This window comes from Mirounga angustirostris, unplaced genomic scaffold, assembly GCF_029215605.1.
Source record: "Mirounga angustirostris isolate CCGP_5_RB_7025 unplaced genomic scaffold, mMirAng1.0.hap1 SCAF_9, whole genome shotgun sequence".
NCBI lineage: Eukaryota > Metazoa > Chordata > Mammalia > Carnivora > Phocidae > Mirounga > Mirounga angustirostris.
In genome coordinates, this window is record NW_026991717.1 from 59,390,378 (window position 1) to 59,414,075 (window position 23,698).

Below are 23,698 nucleotides of genomic sequence, written 5' to 3' on the forward strand. Positions count from 1 at the left end.
AATGATTATTTCTCCCCAAGCTTCGATCAATCATTGGGAAATATATAACATTAACTAGAAGAATGAATGCTACCTCACCATGCCACTAAATGACATGTTTTATGCACTTCATAACAACACTTGACCAGTAAATTGGTTTTCAAATGGAATTTTAAGAATAAGACTTCATACCTGGAACCACATTTGGGGAGAGAGGTTGTCCAGTTGGAATATGGGAGACTGCTTGATGACTTTCATATTGAGAAACAGAAATAGAGGGTTTCCTTAGAGCTAAAAGAAAAAAGAGATCCATATTATTCCTGTCGATATGATTTCTAAAAACCAACCATCATGAATCTATTTGCACTGCACTAATCCTATGATGCTTATTTTAATTTTATAATCTTTGTAGTTGATATATTAACTAATTAACTTATGGTTACTAAGTGATACATTGTACTATCCATCACAGACTTTGGTGACAAATAAATCTGACCAGGATGTAAAATAGTTGGAATTCTGTTTTGTATAACACTATATCCCCAACACCTAGAATAAGTGACACATAACAAAAGCTCAGCTAAGATTTGATGAATAAATAAATGAATCTCTTCAGATACAGCAAGATCTTTTTCTGTTGATAAATAAAAATTGACATTTACAGATTAGGTGAAGCAATGAGAATATGCTACTGTAAGTTGCTCAGATTTTAAATAAAAACTAAAGATGACTGATGGAACAGGTTGCATTTTATTTTTGAAGAGGGAAAATTTGTATTTTGTACAAAGAGCTTCACTAAGAAAGATGTACACATGTCTAGCGGGGACTTTATTCTCTCTTAAGAAATGAAGGCAACAGGGAAAGATCATTTTCTGCTTACTACCACTAACTCTACAGTTTCCTTGGGCAGCTTAACAAGATAGAAAAGCAGAGAGCAAAGAAGGAAACTAGAGAGAAGGGAAACAGATGAGAGCCCATCTCTAAGATATGATTAGTGCCACATTTTATTCTGGTGGCAGAGACAATGTGTTCCTATTTCATCAGATTCTTCCTGGGCACAGATCAGCCTTACTTACAGTTAGGGGCCATAAGACTAAGTTCTGACTCTGAGGATATAAGTGAAACTGAATGTGCCACTTCCAGGTATGGTGATAAAATCTGTGCAAATCACCTACAATCTCTCTTCCCTCTCTGCCACAACTCAGGATGCTACATGTGAAGATGAATAATATCAAATAACGGAAGGGACACTGCTTGGAGGAGAGCTACAACAGAATCACCCAACCTGCATGAGACTGTAAAATGAACAATAAATAAATCCTTCTTGTTTCAAGCCACTGCAATTGGGAGTTGTTTGTTAATATAACACAGCCTAATCAATTCTTTCTTTCTCTCTTTTTTTTGGGGGGAGGGGCAGAGGGAGAGGAAGAGAGAAACTCTTAAGCAGGCTCCATGCTCAGCACGGAGCTGGATGTGGGGCTCGATCTCATGACCCTGAGATCATGACCTGAGCCAAAATCAAGAGTCAGATGCTTTACAGACTGAGCCACCCAGGCACCCCACAGCCTAATGAATTCTAACTTACAGTATACTTGGGTTATTTTTATAATCTTGAAAGTTTGTTTCAATGACTGTATTTCATTTATTATTACATGGATTTCTAAAGTTAAGTACTCAAGAGTTTAGAATTCACTCTAAGAAAGCAACTTACTCAAATTTACAGAAAGTTGAGGTTTTCTATATCTCACTATATTCCCATTACCCTGTTTCTATTTCTAGCTTCAATGTCCAACACCCACTTCTGCACATAAGACAGCTAAATAACAATCTGCTAACATCTTAAAAGAGCAATAGCTTGCTGGGTTTAATTAATATAATTTTTATTTGCTAACACTCTAAGGACACTAAGCATCTGGTCGATATATTTGGAAAGAGAAGTCAGTCACAATCTACAAATTTGTTTTATAGATTTGTATCACCATAGCTAGCTCTGGCACTACTCAAACCAGAAGACAAGAGAGAGCATCTCCACTACTAAACAACGAGTAATTACAAATGTCCTTAGCTTTATAGAATAATGCCTCCTGCTCAAGAACAAGGTGACTATTTGGAGGCAAAGCTATGATTTAGATAGGTGAGAAAAAAAATGCTGGATTAAAAAGAGCCTCTGTAAAATACCCAGAGGGGTTTAGATACAGTATAAACAGAGTAGTAATATGGAGCCCTTACAAGTTTGATATGAATAATACATGTTCCTGGAGAAAATTTATAAAAAGCGCAAAGCACAAAGAAATTTAAAACTATAATTCCACCACATACAGGTAACCACTATATCATTTCAAGACTATCAAAGATCTTTAATGTTTTGTGGGGATTTTTTCCTGTGCATTATACTATACACCTTAAACAAAGGTAGGGTCCTATCACACATACTCTTATAATCTGATTTTTATTTAATATTTTATACCTATCCTTCTTTGTCATCCCATTTTCTTCTACAACATTCCTGATGGTAATGCTGAATCAAAACTTCCAATTTAGTGTTAACTATACTTCAACTAAACAAATAATTAAAAAACACAAACAAAAAACTTCCAATTTAATAGGCTTGGCTAGAAAGATCTGGGTAAAGAATTGCCACAGGGATCTTAAAGCCCCACACACTGCATCACCTAAGCTAGCTGGTAAATAGACTTCTACTACTTAAGAAAAAGAAATGTGTGTTCTGTAAACATTTCAGTTTCTATGCTTTTATGTTGACTTTTTGTTTACTTTCATTTTTTCTTTCTTTAAAAAGTTCCTTTTTAAGAAACTCCAGCCTTGGGGCGCCTGGGTGGCTCAGTTGGTTAAGCATCTGCCTTCGGTTCAGATCATGATCCCAGGGTCCTGGGATGTAGCTCCACATCGGGCTCCCTGCTCGGCGGGAAGCCTGCTTCTCCCTCTCCTTCTGGCCCGACTCCCGCAAGCTCATACTCTTCTCTCTCAAGTAAATAAATAAAATCTTTAAAATAAAAAATAAAAGGCAAAAACTCCAGCCTTGTTTTTGTTGAACTAAGGGAAAAGGTAATTTACCTATACCTAGGATAAGACAGAGGCTTCCCCCAGGGGTTAGAATGAACAGTTACAGTCAGTGATACCAGAACAAATGAAGACCTAGAAAACCACTAGTGGGCTTGAAGATAAGTGAGACTGCTAATCTCACTTTCCAATTTCTATAGGGTTGTTCAGACTTTTTTTCTATACACATATAAGTATCTAATGTTTATTCCACAAAAGTAAGATATTATACTTGCTTTCTTGTAACCTGCTTTTTTCATTTAAAAAAATAGTAAGTATATTTGTATGTTAATAAATACAGTTCAACATTATCATTTTTAACAAGTACATATCACACTTTATGGATATAACAAATTTAATGAATTAACCCTCTCTTTAACACTTATATAACTTTCAATTTGTCATTATAATCAATTTTGCGTTACACATTTTTACACCTACATGATACAGTAAATTCTCAGGGAAGTACTAAGCAGTAGGGCAAGAGCCATATGTACTTCTTAAATTAAGAGAAACTAAATAATAAATGTGAGCTTGAAGTCAATAAAAGTGCGGGAAAAAAAAATCAGACACTAAAGACTGCAAACAGTAATTTATATTAAAGCATTTCTAACTTTCTATATATTTTACCCTGGTCCTCTCCATTGAGGACCACTGAAAGCCAGGAGAAAGTATACAAATTGACAGAGAATAGCACGCTGCTATCAGATAATATTAATAACTAGGCTACTAAAATATATATATCATTGATAAAGCCGTTATTAAGGAAAAGTACCAAAGATAAAATGACAAAGCCTAGTTATGATAAAGACAAAACACAGGACACAAAGTCACTTGGAGCATACAGCTGTTATCCTATTACTCAGGTTCTGGGTTTTATATTTTTTATAATGGAGAGCTATCAGTATGGAAGTTCAATCATTCAACAATATTTATCATTCAACAATATTTACCAAGCGTCTATTATATGCTAGGCACTGTTATTAAAAACTGGAGACTCAGGAGCACTGCGTGTTATACGCAAACAATGAATCATGGAACACTACATCAAAAACTAATGATGTAATATATGGTGATTAACATAACATAATAAAAAAATGGATAAACAACTAATTTTCACCAAGAAAAAATAAATAAATAAAAAACTGGAGATTCAACAGTAAACAAAACAGACCAAGTCATTGCCCCCATAAAGCTTACATTCTTGTTGGGTAGATAATAAGTAAACAAGAGTATGTATAAAATATAAATGTCAGAGTGAAAAGTTCTATGCATAAAGTAAAACAGGGAGATATGATAGAGAGTGGTGGGAGATTCTGTTTTAGATAGTTTGGTCAGGGGAGGCATTTTCAAAGAGACATTTAAGCAGAGTGAATGAAACATGGAGGAAAAACATTCAGGCAAAATCATCAAGTACACACAAAGGCCTTAAGACAGGAGCATGCATGGCATATCAGAGGAACTGCAAAGAAAGAAGTGAGGGGAAAGTGTTAGAAATGAGGTCAGAGAAGAAAGAAGGATCTATATTAGAGACACAACAGTTAAAAAGTTAGACATAATTGGTTAGGGGGTTGGGGGGCTAATGGCTGGGACTACATTTGGCAATTCCAAAGGAGGCAATAATGTACTAATTATAATAACTGTAGTTCCCATTTTCTGACTGCTTAGTATAAACCAGGCACTAATCTCATGTCACCCTTAAATCTATGTGAGATAAATATACCTTTCACAGATGAGGAAATTGAAACTCATGACAGAAGAAATGAGATATACATTTCGCTTGACTTAAAAATTCAAAGTAGTCATTTCTGGAGGAACTGGCTGAGATGCTTATAAAAGGTGATAGTAGGTTTAAGGTTAATCCTTCTTCACTTCTCTATTGCCCTCAGTTGCAGTCCCTACTCTGAGAGCCAAAAAAGAAATGTCTGCATTTCCTTTTTCCAACGATAGGGCTACAACCTTAAAAATGTTCAAACCTTCCAGTTTCTGTCTTAGAGGGCATCACAATCCAGTGACTATGACTATGGAGAAGTAAGTATAAGTAAGAATAAGCAACGGTCCTCAACTCAACAGATACCACCCTGGACATACTGAATAAGGGGGTAGTACCTAGGTATCTATATTTATTAAAAGCCCCAAAAGTGGTTCTGGTGCACAGCCAAAAGAATAAAATTATAAAAAGCATGAGCTTTGGAGTCAGACAGACCAGGACTTAAATCATGACTCTGTAATTTATTAACTGTATGATTTTGGGTTAGTGACTAATTTCTCAAAGTCCTAGTCTTCATCTGAAAAATAGGGATAATGCCATTTACCCTGCATGATCGATTTGGAGGCTAAGTAAGAATATTAGCTACTCAATTATGATATAAGCCTAGAAAATAGTAGGTGTTCAATATATACTGAAGTTGTCAAAATAAAGTATTAATCCTTAGAAAGAAAAAAGAATGCAAGATTCATGTTGAAAAAACGAAAACATTTAAATGTAAAACTACTGGCCTTAACCAATGTATTGAGCTTCCTGGTTACAAAGTTTGCTCACACTCAAGAGTCCTGATGAATGTTTACTTATAATAATGTTTTGGGAAGTTATGAAACTCTAACTGGTAAGTGCCCATAAATATATTAATCATCTTGAAGCATGAACATTAAATACAAAACAATGATGTAACATTTTTATGTTACTTTGTTCTGCATACAGGAACAGATATAACATGCTTGTAAATTGCTCAAATATGAGCCAGTGGAACCACCTCCACCCTCTGAGCAATAAAGGTACATGTCTAAAGAGACTATTAAAATGATGTTCTCATATGGCTCCTAAGACCTGGCCTGTGAACTTTGGCTCCTTCAAATTTGGAGATCCATTTATATAATTTTAAAAGAACAACATAAATTTCCACTGCTAGCCATAACATAGAAACCAGTATTGGACTTACCCTCTTACAACCCAAACTTTTTTTAATATGGACAAAAATACGTAAGACAACTGTTTTCAGGCACTGGACAACCAGCAGCATAAGACTAACTCTTGAAAAAAGGGGTGTACATGAGATAGGCAATCTTAGTGAGCAGAGGAGGCAGAGATCAGAGTTTGAGCGGCTCAGGTGGTTGCAATTTGTAAGACAATACTACAAAGAAGCTGTGTGGAGTGAAACAGAGGAGAGAGATCAGCATGGATATTCCTCTTGGGTTTCTGGCTGAGGCCTCAGCTATATATACAGAGGGTTAAGACTCTAGAGAGGCTAACAGAAAGCACTTGCTGCTGCAGGGCTGAGAGCTGAACAGAAACAGGTCATAAAGCACTTGAAAACAATGCATCTTTGGCCCAGCCATAATAGAGAATCTTCACTGAGCATCCTGAGCATTCAGATGAGATGCTACAAGTCCTACTTTAAAAATAGGGATCACGTCCTACAGTTAGGAACCATGCCTTCAGACGAAGAACAAAATCAAAACTGACCTGTCCTGACAAAGCATAAAATCAAGTCTGACAGAATCAAGAGCATTCACCAATAATTTGACTGTCTGCCAGAATAAAAACTCAGCACCCTTTAAAAGACAACAAAACCCATACTTCTGTACTATAGCATTCATATAGCACACAATAAAATTACTAGACATACAAAGAAGCAGGAAATATGACCCATAATCAAGGAAAAAAGCAATCAACAGAAACAGACTCAAAGATGACCCAATTGCTGAAACTACAGACAAGGACCTGTAAACAGTTGTACACACATACACACACACACACACATACACACACACACAGATTTAAAGGAAAGACATCCAGTAGAGAAATGGAAACTAAAAAAAGAACCAAATAGGAATTCTAGAACTCAAACACATCTGAAATGAAAAACACACTGGATGGGCTTTGAACAATGGACTAAACACCATAGAAAAAGGGGTCAATGAACCTGAAGACAGCTCAAAGGCATTAAACGAACAGAGAGAAAAAGTATTGCAAAAAAACCTGAATAGAACTTCAGTGACCTCTGAGATAATATAAAGCAGTCTGAAATACATGTATTATGAGTTCCAGAAGGAAAAAAAAGAGAAAAGGGCAGAAAAAAAATTGAATATCTGAATTTGAATGAAGGCTGAAAATTCCCCAAATTTGGTAAAAAAATCAACCCACATATTGAAGAACCTCAGGGAATCTCAAGCAACACAAACACAAAGAAAACCAGGAGACCATTTCAAGGTATATCTTAGTAAAACTCATGAAAATCAAATATATAGAGAAAATCTTAAAAGCAGTTATCAAAAAAAAAAAAAAAAAACCATACTACCAGTACCTGGCTGGCTCAATTAGGAGAGCACACAATGCTTGATCTCATGGTGTGAATTCAAGCTCCACACTGGGCATAGAGCTTACTTAAAAAAAAAAAAAAAAAATACACACTAATACAAGGGCTCAACAAAAAGAATGATGATGGCTAGCTTAGAATCAGTGCAGTCTATAAAACAGTGGAATTGCATTTTTAAAGTGATAAAAGAAAAAAAAAATCAACCTGAATTTCTTTTTGGTTTAAGATTTTATTTATTTATTTGTCAGAGAGAGAGCACAAGCAGGGGGAGGTGCAAGCAGAGGGAGAAGCAGGCTCCCCGATGAGCAAGGAGCCTGATGCGGGACTCAATCCCACGAGTCTGGGATCATGACCTGAGCCGAAGGGAGACACTTAACCAGCTGAGCCACCCAGGGGCCCCGTGAATTTATATATTCAACAAAAATATACCTCAAAAATGAACATGAAATAAAAATGTTTTTAGATAAACAAAAGTTGAAAAAATGTGTTGTTAGAAGACCTGCATTTCAAGAAATGTTAAGGGAAGTTCTCCTGGCTGAAGGGAAAATAATAATCAAGATTGAGATCAGAATCCAGGGGCGCCTGAGTAGCTCAGTTAGTTAAGCATCTGACTCTTGGTTTTGGCTCAGGTCACAACCTCAGGGCCGTGAGATCGAGCCATGAGTGGGGCTCCATGCTCAGCAGGGAGTCTGCTTGAGATTCATTCCCTCTCCTTCTACCCACCCCTCCCCCTGTTCTTTCTCTCTCTCTCTCTCTAAAATAAATAAGTAGGAGCGGGAAAACATGGCAGAGGAGTAGGGGACCCTATTCCAACCAGTCCCCAGAATTGAGCTGGATATCTACCAGACCACTCTGAACACCCATGAAATCAGCCTGAGATGTAAGAAGATAGATCTGGATCTCTACAAACAGAATATCGCAGGTGGCTGGTTTCGAGGTTTGAAGTGGGGAGCCATGATTCCACAGGCAAATAACGGAGGATAAACGGAAGGGGGAGGGAGCCGAGCCCTCAGGATCCTACACCACTGGTGAGCGATAGCCTCCCGCGCTGGGGATGAGGCACAAACTCGCAGACTGGTAGTGATGGGGAAAGGATTTTAGGGCAGTCCCCTGGATGGAAACCCAGAGCAGCCAGGTCCCACATGCAAACTTGGGGTGGCTGGCGGTTTTAGAAGCACAAAGGGCAGAGAGGTGCCCCGACCCGGAGGAGAGGACTGGGAGCGCTGCTGAGGGTCGCACAATCCAGGACACTGCAGTTTATAGCAGCACAGACAAAAACGGAGATAGTGTGGCCTGGAGAGCTCACTGGAGAACAAATTGCGATCTCTCTGCTCTGAGACAGAGGGTTGGAAACGATCTCTTCTGCTCTCTTGGAAGAGACCCGGAAAGCCACCAGGGAAAACTACCAGGGAACAAAAGCCCCAAACACTGGTTTCCACTGAGCCCATCCCCCACAACAGGGGGCAGGGCAACTCTGCCCAAACAGGGTTGCCTGAGTAACAGTGTGGCAGGCCCCTCCCCCAGAAGACAGGCTGGGAAAACAAGAGGCCAGCAACCCTAAGGTCCCTAGAAAACAGGTGCATCTTGCTTGGATTCTGGTCAATAATTTGGACTCTATACATTCCCTCAACCACCCCTCAACAGAATGACTAGGAGGAGGAACCCCCCAAATAGGAAAGACTCACAGACTATGACTTATGCCACAGATTTACAAATGGATTCAGATATAACCAAGATGTCGGAGATAGAATTCAGGGTAGCAATTGGGAAGACGATAGCTAGAATGGGGAAATCGATTAATGACAACATAGAGTCTCTAAGGGCAGAAATGAAAGCTGAATTGGCAGAACTTAAAAATGCTATCAATGAGATCCAATTTAGATAATCTAACAGCTAGGGTAAGCGAGGCAGAAAAACAAATCAGTGATTTAGAAGACAAATTAAGAGACAAGAAGGGAAAAGAGGAGGCCAGGGAAAAACAACTCAGAATCCATGAAAATAGAATCAGAGAAATAAGCGACACCATAAAACGTTCCAATGCCAGAATTATTGGGATCCCTGAGGGGGTGGAGAGAAAGAGAGGACTAGAAGATATATTTCAGCAAATCGTAACTGAGAACTTCCCTCATCTGGGGAATGAAACAAACATTTGTGTGCTAGAGGCAGAGAGGAACCCTCCCAAGATCAAGGAAAACAGGCCAACAACCCAGCATGTAATAGTAAAACTCGCAAATCTCAGAATCAAGGAAACCATCTTGAGGGCAGTTAGGGGAAAGAGATTCCTTACCTACAGAGCAAGGAACATCAGAATAACGTCAGACCTATCCACAGAGACCTGGCAAGTCAGAAAGGGCTGGCAAGACATATTCAGGGTACTAAACGAGAAGAACATACAGCCAAGAATACTTTATCCGGCAAGGCTGTCATTTAGAATGGATGGAGAGATGCAGAGCTTCCAAGACCGGCAGAAACTGAAAGAATATGTGACCACTAAGCGGCCCTGCAAGAGATATTAAAGGGGATTCTATAAAAGGAGAACAACCCCAAGAGTGATATAGAACAGAAATTTACAGGGACAATCTATAAAAACAAGGTCTTCACAGTCAACATGATGACAATAAATTCATATCCTTCAAACATCACTCTCAACATGAATGGCCAAAATGCTCCCATTAAAAAAAAAAAAAATGCTCCCATAAACGGTACAGGGTTGCAGACTGGATGAAAAGACAGGACCCATCCATATGCTGTCTAAAAGAGACTCATTTTGAACCTAAAGATACATCCAGACTGAAAGTGAAGGGATGGAGATCCATCTTCCATGCCAACGGACCTCAAAAGAAAGCTGGGGTAGCAATACTTATATCAGACAAATTAGATTTTAAACTAAAGACTGTAGTTAGAGACACAGAAGGACACTATATCATTCTTAAAGAGTCTATCCAACAAGAAGATCTAACAATTGTAAATATCTACACCCCCAACATGGGAGCAGCCATCTACATAAGCTAACTGTTAACCAAAATAAAGAGTCATACTGATAACAATACGTTAATTGTAGGAGACCTCAATACGCCACTCTCAGCAATAGACAGACCATCTAAGCAGAAAATCAACAAAGAAACAAGAGTTTTGAATGACATACTGGACCAGATGGACCTCATAGATATATACAGCACATTCCACCCTAAAACAACAGAATGCTCATTCTTCTCGAGTGCACATGGAACTTTCTCCAGAACAGACCATGGGTCACAAATCAGGTCTCAACTGATACCAAAAGATTGAGATTATTCCCTGCATATTCTCAGACCATAATGCTTTAAAACTGGAACTCAATCACAAGAAAAAGTTTGGAAGAAATTCAAACACTTGGAAGCTAAAGACCACTCTGCTCAAGAATGTTTGAGTCAACCAGGAAATCAATGAAGAACTTAAACATTTCATGGAAACCAATGAGAATGAAAACACAGTCCAAAAACTATGGGATACTGCAAAGGTGGTCCTAAGGGGGAAATACATAGCCATCCCAAGCCTCACTCAAAAAAATAGAAAAATCCCGAATTCACCAACTAACTTTACACCTTAAAGAACTACAGAAAAAGCAACAAATGATGCCTAAGCCATGCATTAGAAAAATAATTAAGATTAGAGCAGAGATCAGTGAATTAGAAACCAGAAACCTAGTGGATCAGATCAACAAAACTAGAAGCTGGTTCTTTGAAAGAATTAATAAGATCAATAAACCACTGGCCAGACTTATCCAAAAGAAAAGAGAAAGGACCCAAATTAATAAAATTATGAATGAAAGGGGAGAGATCATGACTGACACCAAGGAAATAGAAACAATTATTAGAAATTATTATCAACAACTATATGCCAATAAATTGAGCAACCTGGATGAAATGGATGCCTTCCTGGAAACCTATAAACTCCCAAGACTGAAACAGGAAGAAATTGACAACCTGAATAGGCCAATAACCAGTAATGAAATTGAAGCAGTGATCAAAAACCTCCCAAAAAACAAGAGTCCAGGGTCTGATGGATTCCCTGGGGAATTCTACCAAACATTCAAAGAATAATACCTATTCTCCTGAGGCCGTTTCAAAAAACAGAAACAGAAGGAAAGCTTCCAGACTCATTCTATAAGGCCAGCATTACCTTAATCCCAAAACCAGGCAAAGACCCCATCAAAAAGGAGAATTTCAGACCGACATCCCTGATCAATATGGATTCCAAAATCCTCAACAAAATCCTAGCTAACAGGATCCAACAATACATTAAAAGGATCATCCACCATGACCAAGTGGGATTTATCCCCGGGATGCAAGGGTGGTTCAATATTCACAAATCAATCAATGTGACAGAACATATTAATAAGAGGAGAGAGAAGAACCATATGGTCCTCTCGATGCAGAAAAAGCAATTGACAAAATACAGCATCCTTTCCTGATTAAAACTCTTCAGAATATAAGGATAGAGGGAACATTCCTCAAGTTCATAAAATCCATCTATGAAAAACCCACAACGAATATCATTCTCAATGGGGAAAAGCTGAGAGCCTTTCCCTTAGGATCAGGAACACGACAAGGATGCCCACTCTCACCACTATTGTTCAACATAGTACTAGAAGTACTAGCAACAGCAATCAGACAACAAAAAGAAATAAAAGGTATTCAAATTGGCAAAGAAGAAGTCAAACTCTCTCTTCGCAGATGACATGATACTTTATGTGGAAAATCCAAAAGACTCCACCCCCAAATTACTAGAACTCATACAGCAATTCAGTAATGTGGCAGGATACAAAATCAATGCACAGAAATCAGTTGCTTTCTTATACGCTAACAATGCAACCGTAGAAAGAGAAATGAGAGAAACGATTCCATTTACACTAGCACCAAAACCCGTAAGATACCTCGGAATAAACCTAACCAAAGAGGTAAAGGATCTATACTCTAGGAACTACAGAACACTCGTGAAAGAAATTGAAGAAGACACAAAAAGATGGAAAAACATTCCATGTTCATGGATCGGAAGAATAAACATTGTTAAAATGTCTATGCTACCCAGAGCAATCTATATACCTTCAATGCCATCCCGATCAAAATTCCAATGACATCTGCTGGAAAAAACAATTCTAAAATTTGTATGGAATCAGAAAAGACCCTGAATCACCAAGGAAATGTTGAAGAAGAAAAAAAAAGCTGGGGCATCACGTTGCCTGATTTCAAGCTATATTACAAAGCAGTGATCACCAAGACAGCATGGTACTGGCACAAAAACAGACATATAGACCAATAGAACAGAATAGAGAGCCCAGATATGGACCCTCAACTCTATGGCCAAATAACCTTTGACAAAGCAGGAAAAAATATGCAATGGAAAAGACAGTCTCTTCAATAAATGGTGCTGGGAAAATTGGGACAGCTATTTCCAGAAGAATGAAACTCGACCATTCTCTAACACCATTCACAAAGATAAACTCAAAATGGATGAAAGACTTCAATGTGAGACAGGAATCCATCAAAATCCTAGAGAACATAGTTAGTAACCTCTTTGACATCGGCCACAGCAACTTCTTTAAAGATTCATCTCCAAAGGTTACTGAAACAAAAGCAAAAATGAACTTCTGGGACTTCATCAAGATAAAAAGCTTCTGCACAGCAAAGGAAACAGTCAACAAAACAAAGGGGCAACCCACAGAATGGGAGAAGATACTTGCAAATGACACTACAGATAAAGGGCTGGTATCCAAGATCTATAAAGAACTTCTCAAACTCAACACCCAAAAAACAAATAATCAAGTCAAAAAATGGGCAGAAGACATGAACAGACACTTCTCTGAAGAAGACATACAAATGGCTAAAGACACATGAAAAAATGTTCATCATCATTAGCCACCAGGGAAATTCAAATCAAAACCACACTGAGATACCACCTTACACCAGTTAGAATGGCAAAAATTGACAAACTGAGGGCTTTAGAGAGGAAGGGGGTGGGGGGATGGATTAGCCCAGTGAGGGGTATTAAGGAGGGCACGTAGTGCATGGAGCACTGGGTGTTATATGAAAACAATGGATAGTGGATCACTATATCAAAGACTAATGAGGTATTGTATGGTGACTAACATAACATAATAAAATAAAATGGAAAAACAAAAAACTTTTAATGTATTTTTATAAATTTAGATATTTCCTCTAAAAGCTTTAATCATTAGAGAAAGAATCTTAATCAATAATAATAACTACTACATTGCTTCTTTATTTCTTTATTTTTATTTACTTATTTATTTTTAGAAAGGGAAAGGGGAGAGGAGCAGAGGGAAAGGGAGAGAGAATCTCAAGCAGACTCCACGCTCAGTGCGGAGCCTGATGCAGGACTGGATCTCAAGACCCCAAGCCTGACCTGAACCAAAATCAAGAGTTGGACACCTAACCAACTGAGCCACCCAGGCGTCCCTATGTTGCTTCTTTAAAACATAAGCTTTTCTGGGGCAGCTGGGTGGCTCAGTTGGTTGGGCATCTGCCTTCTGCTCAGATCATGGTCCAAGGGTCCTGGGATCGAGCTCCACATCGGGCTCTTCACTCAGCAGGGAGCCTGCTTCTCCCTCTCCTTCTGCCTGCCACTGCCTCTGCTTGTGCTCTCTCTCTATCAAATGGATAAATAAAATCTTTAAAAAAAAAGCATAATCTTTTATTTTTTCTCCTCTCAAATACCACTGTAATTACTTCTCTTTAATTTTTAAAAAATTATTTATTTTTAAATAGGTAATTTATGAAATTACCCTATGAAATTTTGAAACCAAAACCCAAAAAGTTCTAAAGATTGTATGATGAAAACTAAGTCACCTTTTTATCTGTCCTCAGTCTTCTTTCCCAAGGGTAATCACCATTACCATCTAGAGCAGCACTATTCAACAGAACTTTCTGCAATGAAAATGTTCTGTACTCGTGCTGTCCACTATAGTGGCCACTACCCACAGGCAACCATTAAGCACTTAAAGCACTAGTTTGAGGAACTGATTTTTTAGTTCTAAGTTTAATGAAATTAAATAAATACATGTGACCAGTGGCTACTGTATTAGACAATGTAGATCTAGAAAATTCCTCCAAGAGAAGTGGTTTTCAACCTTAGTTACATAATACAATCACCTAAGGAACACTTACACATTCAGTGCCCAAGCTGCATCTCAGACCAAACATATCAAAATCTCTGGAGTGGGACCCAGGCATAATTTTATTTTAACTCCCCAGTGATTCCAATATAGCCAAGGCCAAAAGCCTCTATTCCAAAAAATTAATTTTATAAATAAAGCAGCTCTATCTAATATGCATTTATAAACCAAAAGGAGAAACTTTTTCTAAGTTATTAATTAGAAAAGAACTTCCAATTGTTCAGGTACATAAAAATCTTTGTATCTATCAGGATTTTCCCCAAAGTAAATCATTAGAGGCAATTTTTACTATGAGGTTAACTGGATCTTAAAACTAGAAAAAAGTTTCCAAGTAAGAAATAAGATTTTTCTCTCTGTTGATATGCATGACATGGAGGAGGATTACATACTCCTAAAGAACTCTTAAAGATCAATAAGGAAAATACCAACAATCCAATAGAAAACTTGACAAAAATGATTACCAGGTAATTCATAGAAGGCAGCAACCAAAATGGCTAACATATGAAGGGATGCCTAATATCACTAGTACCACAGCATATTTAAGTTGAAATAAGATAGTATTTCATAAATGTCAGATTGGCAAAAAATTAAAGTACAGCAAACCCAAACGTTAGTGAGGATGTGGATAAACAGAAACTGTCCTATATTACCAGCAGAAGCGTAAATTGATATTACTGAAGATAAAGATATTCTATGATGCAAGAATTCTACTTTTAAGTTCATACTCTTATACACAGTTTTGCAACCATTGTGCTGAGCTATTGATCTCCTCAACTCTCAGTGACTGAGGAGGGCCTGGGACAGTTAGATCCCTAGTCATGTTTTCTAGCCAGTACCAGGCTCACCTCTGTAACTCAATATACTACTTAAATATTAGTATCTAGAGACTAGATACTAGAGACTCTCATATGCATAAGAAGACATAAACAAGAACATCTACTGTGGTATTATTTGAAATAGCAAAAAACTAAAAGCAGTCTTAATGTTTATTATATGCAAATAATAAATCATGGTATATTTATACAATGAAATAAATATAACTGTTAAAAAGCCACAGGTATGGGCGCCTGGGTGGCTCAGTCGTTAAGCGTCTGCCTTTGGCTCAGGTCATGATCCCAGGGTCCTGGGATCGAGTCCCACATCGGGCTCCCTGCTCGGCAGGAAGCCTGCTTCTCGCTCTCCCACTCCCCCTGCTTGTGTTCCTGCTCTCGCTATCTCTCTCTCTGTCAAATAAATAAATAAAATCTTAAAAAAAAAAAAAAAAAAGCCACAGGTATGACACGGGTAAGTCGCAGAAGCATAAAACTGAGGGGGAAAAAACAAGTTATAGAATAATATACACACTAAGACACTATTTATTTAAAGTTTAAGGCAGCAAACAAAACAACACTTTATAGTTTTATAGATGTTTACAAATGCAGTAAAAGCCTAAAAACATGTACAGAAATTGATACACACCAATCTCAGCATAGTAGTTACCTCTGGGGAAGAAGAGACAGGAATAGGATCTGGAAGGTACACAAGGAGGCTTCAACTTATCAGTAATGTTTTATTTCTTTAATAATAACATCAATAACAGAAATATCTGAAACAAATGTGGCAAAATGTAATGTTATTTTTGTGGCTTTCTTTTGCGGAGATGTAGGTACTTCGCTATTCATTATATTATTCTCTGTTTTATTTTATGTTTGGAATGTTTTTTTAATTTAAAAAGTTTAAAAACTAGTGATATAAATATGTAACTGTCTAACATAACAGGTGTCTAAAACAGCATAAAGATAAATATCCAGGTAAGTGTTTGGTAACAGGTTAAATTATAAGATTCCTATAAAATCTTGGTGACTAGCTCAAATCAACATTAAAAACAAACAAAACCCACTGAGGTTTGGCTCTATGGTTTGGGAGCTCAGAAGCTGAAATGTCATGTTAATCATAGGCATATGCTATATACCTCTTGCCTGTTTCAGAGCTACATTTTAAGACAGTTCAGCCCTGCTCCGTTATAGTTTCTAGTATAACCTTGGCTATCATAAATAAAACAACACATAAAAATCTATTTTAAAATGACAAGGATGTGTTCTTTTCTCTACTTCTGCTGTGGGGTTACTGCATCTACAGCCATTAGGGACTCCACATACACACCAGAACTTGCACAGGCATTAAGAATTTTGGCATAGACTACTTCAGAGAGAAAAAGACAACACTCAGTAAAAGGAATGACAAGAAGATAACAAATATGTTTCTAAGGATATGCAATAATCATAATAATAACAATTGTAACTAAGATTTATATAGCAGTGGCTATGTGCCAGGCACTGTCCTACGTGCTTTACATTTAAATCTCACATTCACACTATGAGGTTGGAACTGCTGTTATCCTACTTCACAGATAAGGATAAGAGCAAATAAATGGCCGTCACACTCCTATTAAAAGATGGGAGCCATGGGTTTGAGTCCTGGCAGTTTGTTTCCAGATACCACTGCGCCACCACTAAGGATATTCTGGTAATGCAAGCATACACATTTACTGGGACCCTGTTATGTGTAAGGCATCATACTAGGAGCTCAAGGTACAAAGACAGGACATAGCTTTCCTTTTTGCATCTGACTGACTACACAGCTCAAAGTTTCTTTTCACCATTTACTATAGCAAAACAATCTTTATACTCAAGATACATACCTAAATAATTAAGGGTAACTGTTATAAACAATGATTTTCAAAGCAAAGCACCAACAGTTTAATGAGGCTCAAAAATTAATCCAGAGGACTTCCAGTTTCTGGTTCCACATGTAAGGAGCTTAGGGGTTGCCACACTATCATAACTAGTAAAAAGCTAAAGAGGATGAAAAATCAACAAGTCTTCTGGATAGGAGAGAAGAGGACACAGGGCAGACCACTGTCCCTAAGAACAGAGAGACAGAAAGGTGAATACAGTAAGTCACAGCTTACGAAAGAGACTCGTGAGCAGAAATGGCCACTGGAACCAGTGCCAGGGCAGGAAAACCTGAACTGTAATTGATGTTCAGTGTGGACAACTCACTGAAGCCTCAGTGTGGATAACTGAGAGAGTTAAAAATTCCAGGAGGACCCAGTCATAGGGAGGCTCCCCACAATATTGTGAGATTTACCTCCAGGAGCTCAACTATATTCCCACAGTAAGTAGTGGGGGGAAAAAATCCCCTCAGGCAGGAGGAAGGGAAAAGGAACCATTCTGAAATACACTAGAGCACTTTGTTCTTAACAAGGCCTGCCCATGGGAGAAACTAGGTAAACAGAGCCTAATTTGCTAGGGTATTATCAGAGCCTAAGTGACCTTAATTAGAAAAATACCCAACTTCAGCCCACCCTAACCATCCTGCCCCACCTAAGGGAAAGGAAAAAAACTGAAAAAGCTTGTGAAGTTCACAGACCAGAGGCACAGACTCACTCTAAAAGAATAGAAATCATAGGACTAAAGAACACTTCGCACTCTTCACTACCTCACACCTCACTACCACATTACTAAAGGCCTACTTACAGGAGTAACTATTACCTCATACATCATGTCTGACTATCAACAGAAAATTCCAAGTCATACCAAAAGGCAAAAAAGCACAATTTGAAGAGACAGAACTAGCATCAAAGAAGGAATTATACCAGACCAGGAATTTAAAACAACTACAATTAATGTGCTAAAGACTAATGGATAAAGTACACAGCATACAAGAACAAATAGGCAATGTAAGTAGAGAGATGGAAATCCTAGAAAGAACCAAAAAGAAATGCTAGAGATAAGAAAACACTACAACGGCAAGGAAGAGTGCCTTTGATGGGCTCACTAGTAGACTGGACACAGATGAGGAAAGAAGCTCTGAGCTAGAGGATCTATCAACAGAATCCTCAAAAACTGAAAAGCAAAGAGAATAATGGTGAAAAAATAACAGAATATCTAAGACAACTACAAAAAGTATAACATATGCATAATAGGAATACTAGAATGAGAACAAAGAACAGAAGAAATACATGAAACAATAATGATTGAGAATTTCCCCAAATTGATGTCAGACACTAAATTGCAGGTCCAGGAAACTCAGAGAACACCAAGCAATAAGAGCCCCCAAAAGACAACATCAGAGCATATCATTTTCAAATTACGGAAAATCAAATATAAAGAAAAATTAAGCCAAAAGAAGGCCTCTAATCAGCCATGACAGTGTAGACAGTGTCTACATATAAATATTTTTGGCATTAGTGCTAAATTTACACAAAACGTATACATTTTTTGGTGTTCCTCCCAGTTCTAAGCTACAGTGCTGCAACCGTTATATGAATCAATATGGCAAATTCATACTATAAAAATCAGATATGAATTTGTTGGCATCTCATCAAAAGTAGCATTCTTCATCCCTATTCATTCTAATGAAATAGTTGTATGCTTTTTTTAATCAAGCAGAAGCAGCAAGATAGGATTTTTACCCTACTAAAGTGGTTCATGTATGAAAGACATATGAAAACCGCTGTCTGGTAAGCACAAATTACCTAAAAATGGTCAAGATAAGATCTTTAAGACCTTTTGCATTTCCATTTCATTTAACTCTAATTCTGGAATTCCTTGGTGGCCAGGTAATAAATTATGATAGTGGACAAATGAGAAAATAAAATGAGACACTACACATTTAAAGTAGCAATGATAAAATTTTAACTTGAAAACTATGCACAAAAGAGGTTAAAAATTATAAATTTCAATGCAAATATATTTTTGTATATATATGACATCAAAAATAAATGCATGCAAGCAGGTAAACAACCCTTGCTCATATATCTCAACAGGGTGCTTCTATATACTAAAAACCTGCAGTTTATCCGTGGCAAAACTTTAGGTGAGAGTTAAAAAACAAACAAGAGCAATGTAAAAGAGATTAATCAAGCTCAAAGCTCAGTAAGTCTAGGACCAAAGTAAGTGCTACAAAATTCAGAATAATAATACATGGTCTAGGAGGAGCAAGATGGCGGAGGAGTAGGAGACCTAAATTTCATCTGGTCCCAGGAATTCAGTTAGATAGGTATCAAACCATTCTGAACACCTACAAATTCAACAGGAGATCAAAGAAAAGAATAGCAGCAACTCTCTGAACAGAAAAGCGACCACTTTCTGGAAGCAGGGACCCAACAAGTGGCAGATCCGGGGAGATACTCCTTCATCCCCGGGGAGGAGTGGTGCACCACAGGAATCTGCTGGGTTTGGAGACTCCAAACGGGGCCGTGTGCCAGAGACAGAAATGCTCAGTCACAGGCCAGGTGAGCATGGAGTGCGGCCGGAGACCGGGGAGATGGGAGTGATTGACTGCCTTTTCTCTGGGGGCTCACTGAGGAGTGGGGCCCTGAGCTGTTGGCTCCTCTGGGACCAGAGATTGGAAGGCCACCATTTTCATTCTCCTCCTCTAAGCTGTGGGGAAAGCCTTCAGGGAACAAAAGCTACTGAGAGCAAACCCAAGCAGATTACTTAGCCTGGCCTCTGGCAAGGGTGGTGCAATTCCGCCTCTGGCAAAGACATTTGAGAATCACTGCAACAGGCAAACCGCCCCCCCAAGAAGATCAGCAAGAACAGCCAGCCAAGACCAAGTTTATCGATCAATGACAACAGCAGAACTCCAACACTAGGGGAATATAGCACACAGAATTCATGGCTTTTTTTCTCAGGATTCTTTAGTCTTTCAAAGTTAATTTTTATCTTTTTTTTTTTCTTTTTCCCTTTTCAACCAAAATCTTATCAATCCCTTCTTTAAAAATCTTTTTTAATTCTCATTTTTAGAGCCATATTCTATCCTTTCATTGCAGTTAACCTTAATTTGGTACATATATAAGTTGTTCTCTCTTTAAAATTTTGGGATACAGTTTCTTCTAACAGACTAAAATATACCCTAAATCTCTAGTGTATGGCTTTGTTCTAGTCTCCTGCCTGATCACATTCTCTCCCTTTTTTGTTTTTGTTTTTTAAATTTCTCTTCTTTCTTTTTTCAACCAACTTCTTTATCAATTCCTTTTATAAAATCTTTTATACTTTTCATCTTTACAATCATTTTCCATCCTTTACCCTTATTTTTGTACATATATAAGTTTTTCTTTCTTTAAAATTTTGGGAGGCAGTTTCTTCTAACAGACCGAAATATGGCCAAAATCTAGTGTGTGGCTCTGGTCTATTCATCAGCCTGATCATATTCTTTTTTTTTTTTTCTTTCTTTCCCTTTTTTTCCCCCCTGGTTTCGGGTCTCTTCTGATTTGCTTAGTGTATATTTTTCTGGGGTCGTTGTTACCCTGTTAGCATTTTGTTCTCTCATTCATCTATTCTTCTCTAGACAAAATGACAAAATGGAAAAACTCACCTCAGAAAAAAGAACAAGAGGCAGAATCGACTGCCAGGGACCTAATCAATATGGACATTAGTAAGATTCTGGAACTAGAATTCAGAATGACAATTATAAAGATACTAGCTGGGCTTGAAAAAAAGCATGGAAGATACTAGAGAATACCTTTATGGAGAAATAAAAGAACTAAAATCTAACCAAGTCAAAATCAAAAAGGCTATTAATGAGGTGCAATCAAAACTGGAGGCTCTAACTGCTAGGATAAGTGAGGCAAAAGACAGAATTAGTGATATAGAAGACCAAATGATAGAGAATAAAGAAGCTGAGAAAAAGAGAGATAAACAACTACTGGATCATGAGGGCAGAATTCGAGAGAGAAGCGATACCATAAGATGAAACAATATTAGAATAATTGGGATCCCAGAGGAAGAAGAAAGAGAGAGAGGGGCAGAAAGTATGTTGGAACAAATTATAGCAGAGAACTTCCCTAATTTGGGAAAGGAAACAGGCATCAAAATCCAGGAGGCACAGAGAAGCCCCTAAAAATCAATAAAAATAAAGTCAACACCCCGACATCTAATAGTAAAACTCATAAGTCTCAGAGACAAAGAGGAAATTCTGAAAGCAGCTCGGCACAAGAGGTATGTAACCTACAATGGTAGAAACATTAGATTGGCAGCAGACCTATCCACAGAGACCTGGCAGGCCAGAAAGAACTGGCATGTTATATTCAGAGCACTAAACAAGAAAAATATGCAGCCAAGAATACTATATCCAGCTAGGCTGTCATTGAAAATTGAAGGAGAGACAAAAACCTTCCAGGACAAACAAAAACTAAAGGAATTTGCAAACACAAAACCAGCCCTACAAGACATATTGAAAGGGGTCCTCTAAGCAAAGAGAGAGTCTAAAAGTAACATAGACCAGAAAGGAACACAGACAATATACAGTAACAGTCACCTTACAGGCAATATAAAGGCACTAAATTCATATCTTTCAATGGTTACCCTGAATGTAAATGGACTAAATGCCCCAATCAAAAGACACAGGGTATCAGACTGGATAAAAAAACAAGACCCACTGATATGCTGCCTGCAAGAGACTCATTTTAGACCCAAAGACACCTCCAGATTGAAAGTGAGGGGGTGGAAAATCATTTACCATGCTAATGGACACCAAAAGAAAGCTGGGGTGGCAATCCTTATATCAGACAAATTAGATTTTAGACCAAAGACTATAATAAGAGATGAAGAAGGACATATGTCCTACTTCAAGGGTCTATCCAACAAGAAGCTCTAACAATTGTAAACATTGATGTCCCTAACATGGGAGCAGCCAATTATACAAGCCAATTAATAACAAAATCAAAGAAACACATCAACAACAATACAATAATAGCAGGGGACTTTAACACCCCCTCACGGAAATGGACAGATCATCTAAGCAAAAGATCAACAAGGAAATAAAGGCTTTAAATGACACACTGGACCAGATGGACTTCACAGATATATTCAGAACATTCCACCCCAAAGCAACAGAATACACATTCTTTTCTAGTGCCCATGGAACATTCTCCAGAAGAGATCACATCCTAGGTCACAAATCAGGTCTCAACCGGAACCAAAAGACTGGGATCATTCTCTGCATATTTTCAGACCACAGTGCTTTGAAACTAGAACTCAATCACAAGAGGAAAGTCGGAAAGAACTCAAATACATGGAGGCTAAAGAGCATCCTACTAAAGAATGAATGGGTCAATCAGGAAATTAAAGAAGAATTTTTAAAAATTCATGGAAACAAATGAAAATCAAAACACAACTGTTCAAAATCTTTGGGATACAGCAAAGGCAGTCCTAAGAGGAAAGTATATAGCAATACAAGCCTTCCTCAAGAAACAAGAAAGGTCTCAAATACACAACCTAACCCTACACCTAAAGGAGCTGGAGAAAGAACAGCAAATAAAGCCTAAACCCAGTAGAAGAAGAGAAATAATAAAGATCAGAGCAGAAATCAATGAAATAGAAACCAAAAGAGCAGTAGAACAGATCAACGAAACTAGGAGCTGGTTCTCTGAAAGAATTCATAAGACTGATAAACCCCTGGCCAGACTTATCAGAAAGAAAAGAGAAACGACCCAAATAAATAAAATCATGAATGAAAGAGGAGCGATCACAACCAACACTAAAGAAATACAAACAATTGGGGCGCCTGGGTGGCTCAGATGGTTAAGCGTCTGCCTTCGGCTCAGGTCATGATCTCAGGGTCCTGGGATCGAGTCCCACATCGGGCTCCCTGCTCCTTGGGAGCCTGCTTCTCCCTCTGCCTCTCTCTCTCTCTCTGTCTCTCATGAATAAATAAATAAAATCCTTAAAAAAATAAATAAAAAAGAAAAAGAAAAAGAAAAAAAAAGAAAAGAAATACAAACAATTATAAGAACATATTATGAGCAACTATATGCCAGCAAATTTGATAACCTGGAAGAAATAGATGCATTCCTAGAGATGTATCAACTACCAATATTGAACCAGGAAGAAATGGAAAACCTGAACAGATCCATAACCACCAAGGAAATTGAAGTAGTAATCAAAAATCTCCCAACAAACAAAAGCCCAGGGCCAGATGGCTTCCCAGGGGAATTCTACCAAACATTTAAAGAATTAATACCTATTCTTCTGAAACTGTTCCAAAATATAGAAATGGAAGGAAAATTTCCAAACTCATTTTATGAGGCCACCATTACCTTGATCCTAAAACCAGACAAAGACCCCATCAAAAAGGAGAATTACAGACCAATATCCCTGATGAACATGGATGCAAAAATTCTCAC

General features: G+C 37.9%; 1 protein-coding gene across 2 annotated transcripts in view; it reads right to left on the reverse strand.

The window, feature by feature from the left end:
* GOLM2 (golgi membrane protein 2) overlaps positions 1 to 23,698 on the reverse strand; it is a 114,172-nt gene that overhangs the window by 41,366 nt on the left and 49,108 nt on the right. For both annotated transcript variants that reach the window (XM_045900177.3, XM_045900178.3), the window contains exon 7: positions 172 to 270. In XM_045900177.3, coding sequence (XP_045756133.1) covers positions 172 to 270 — 99 coding nt within the window. The remainder of the gene's footprint in view (positions 1 to 171; positions 271 to 23,698) is intronic.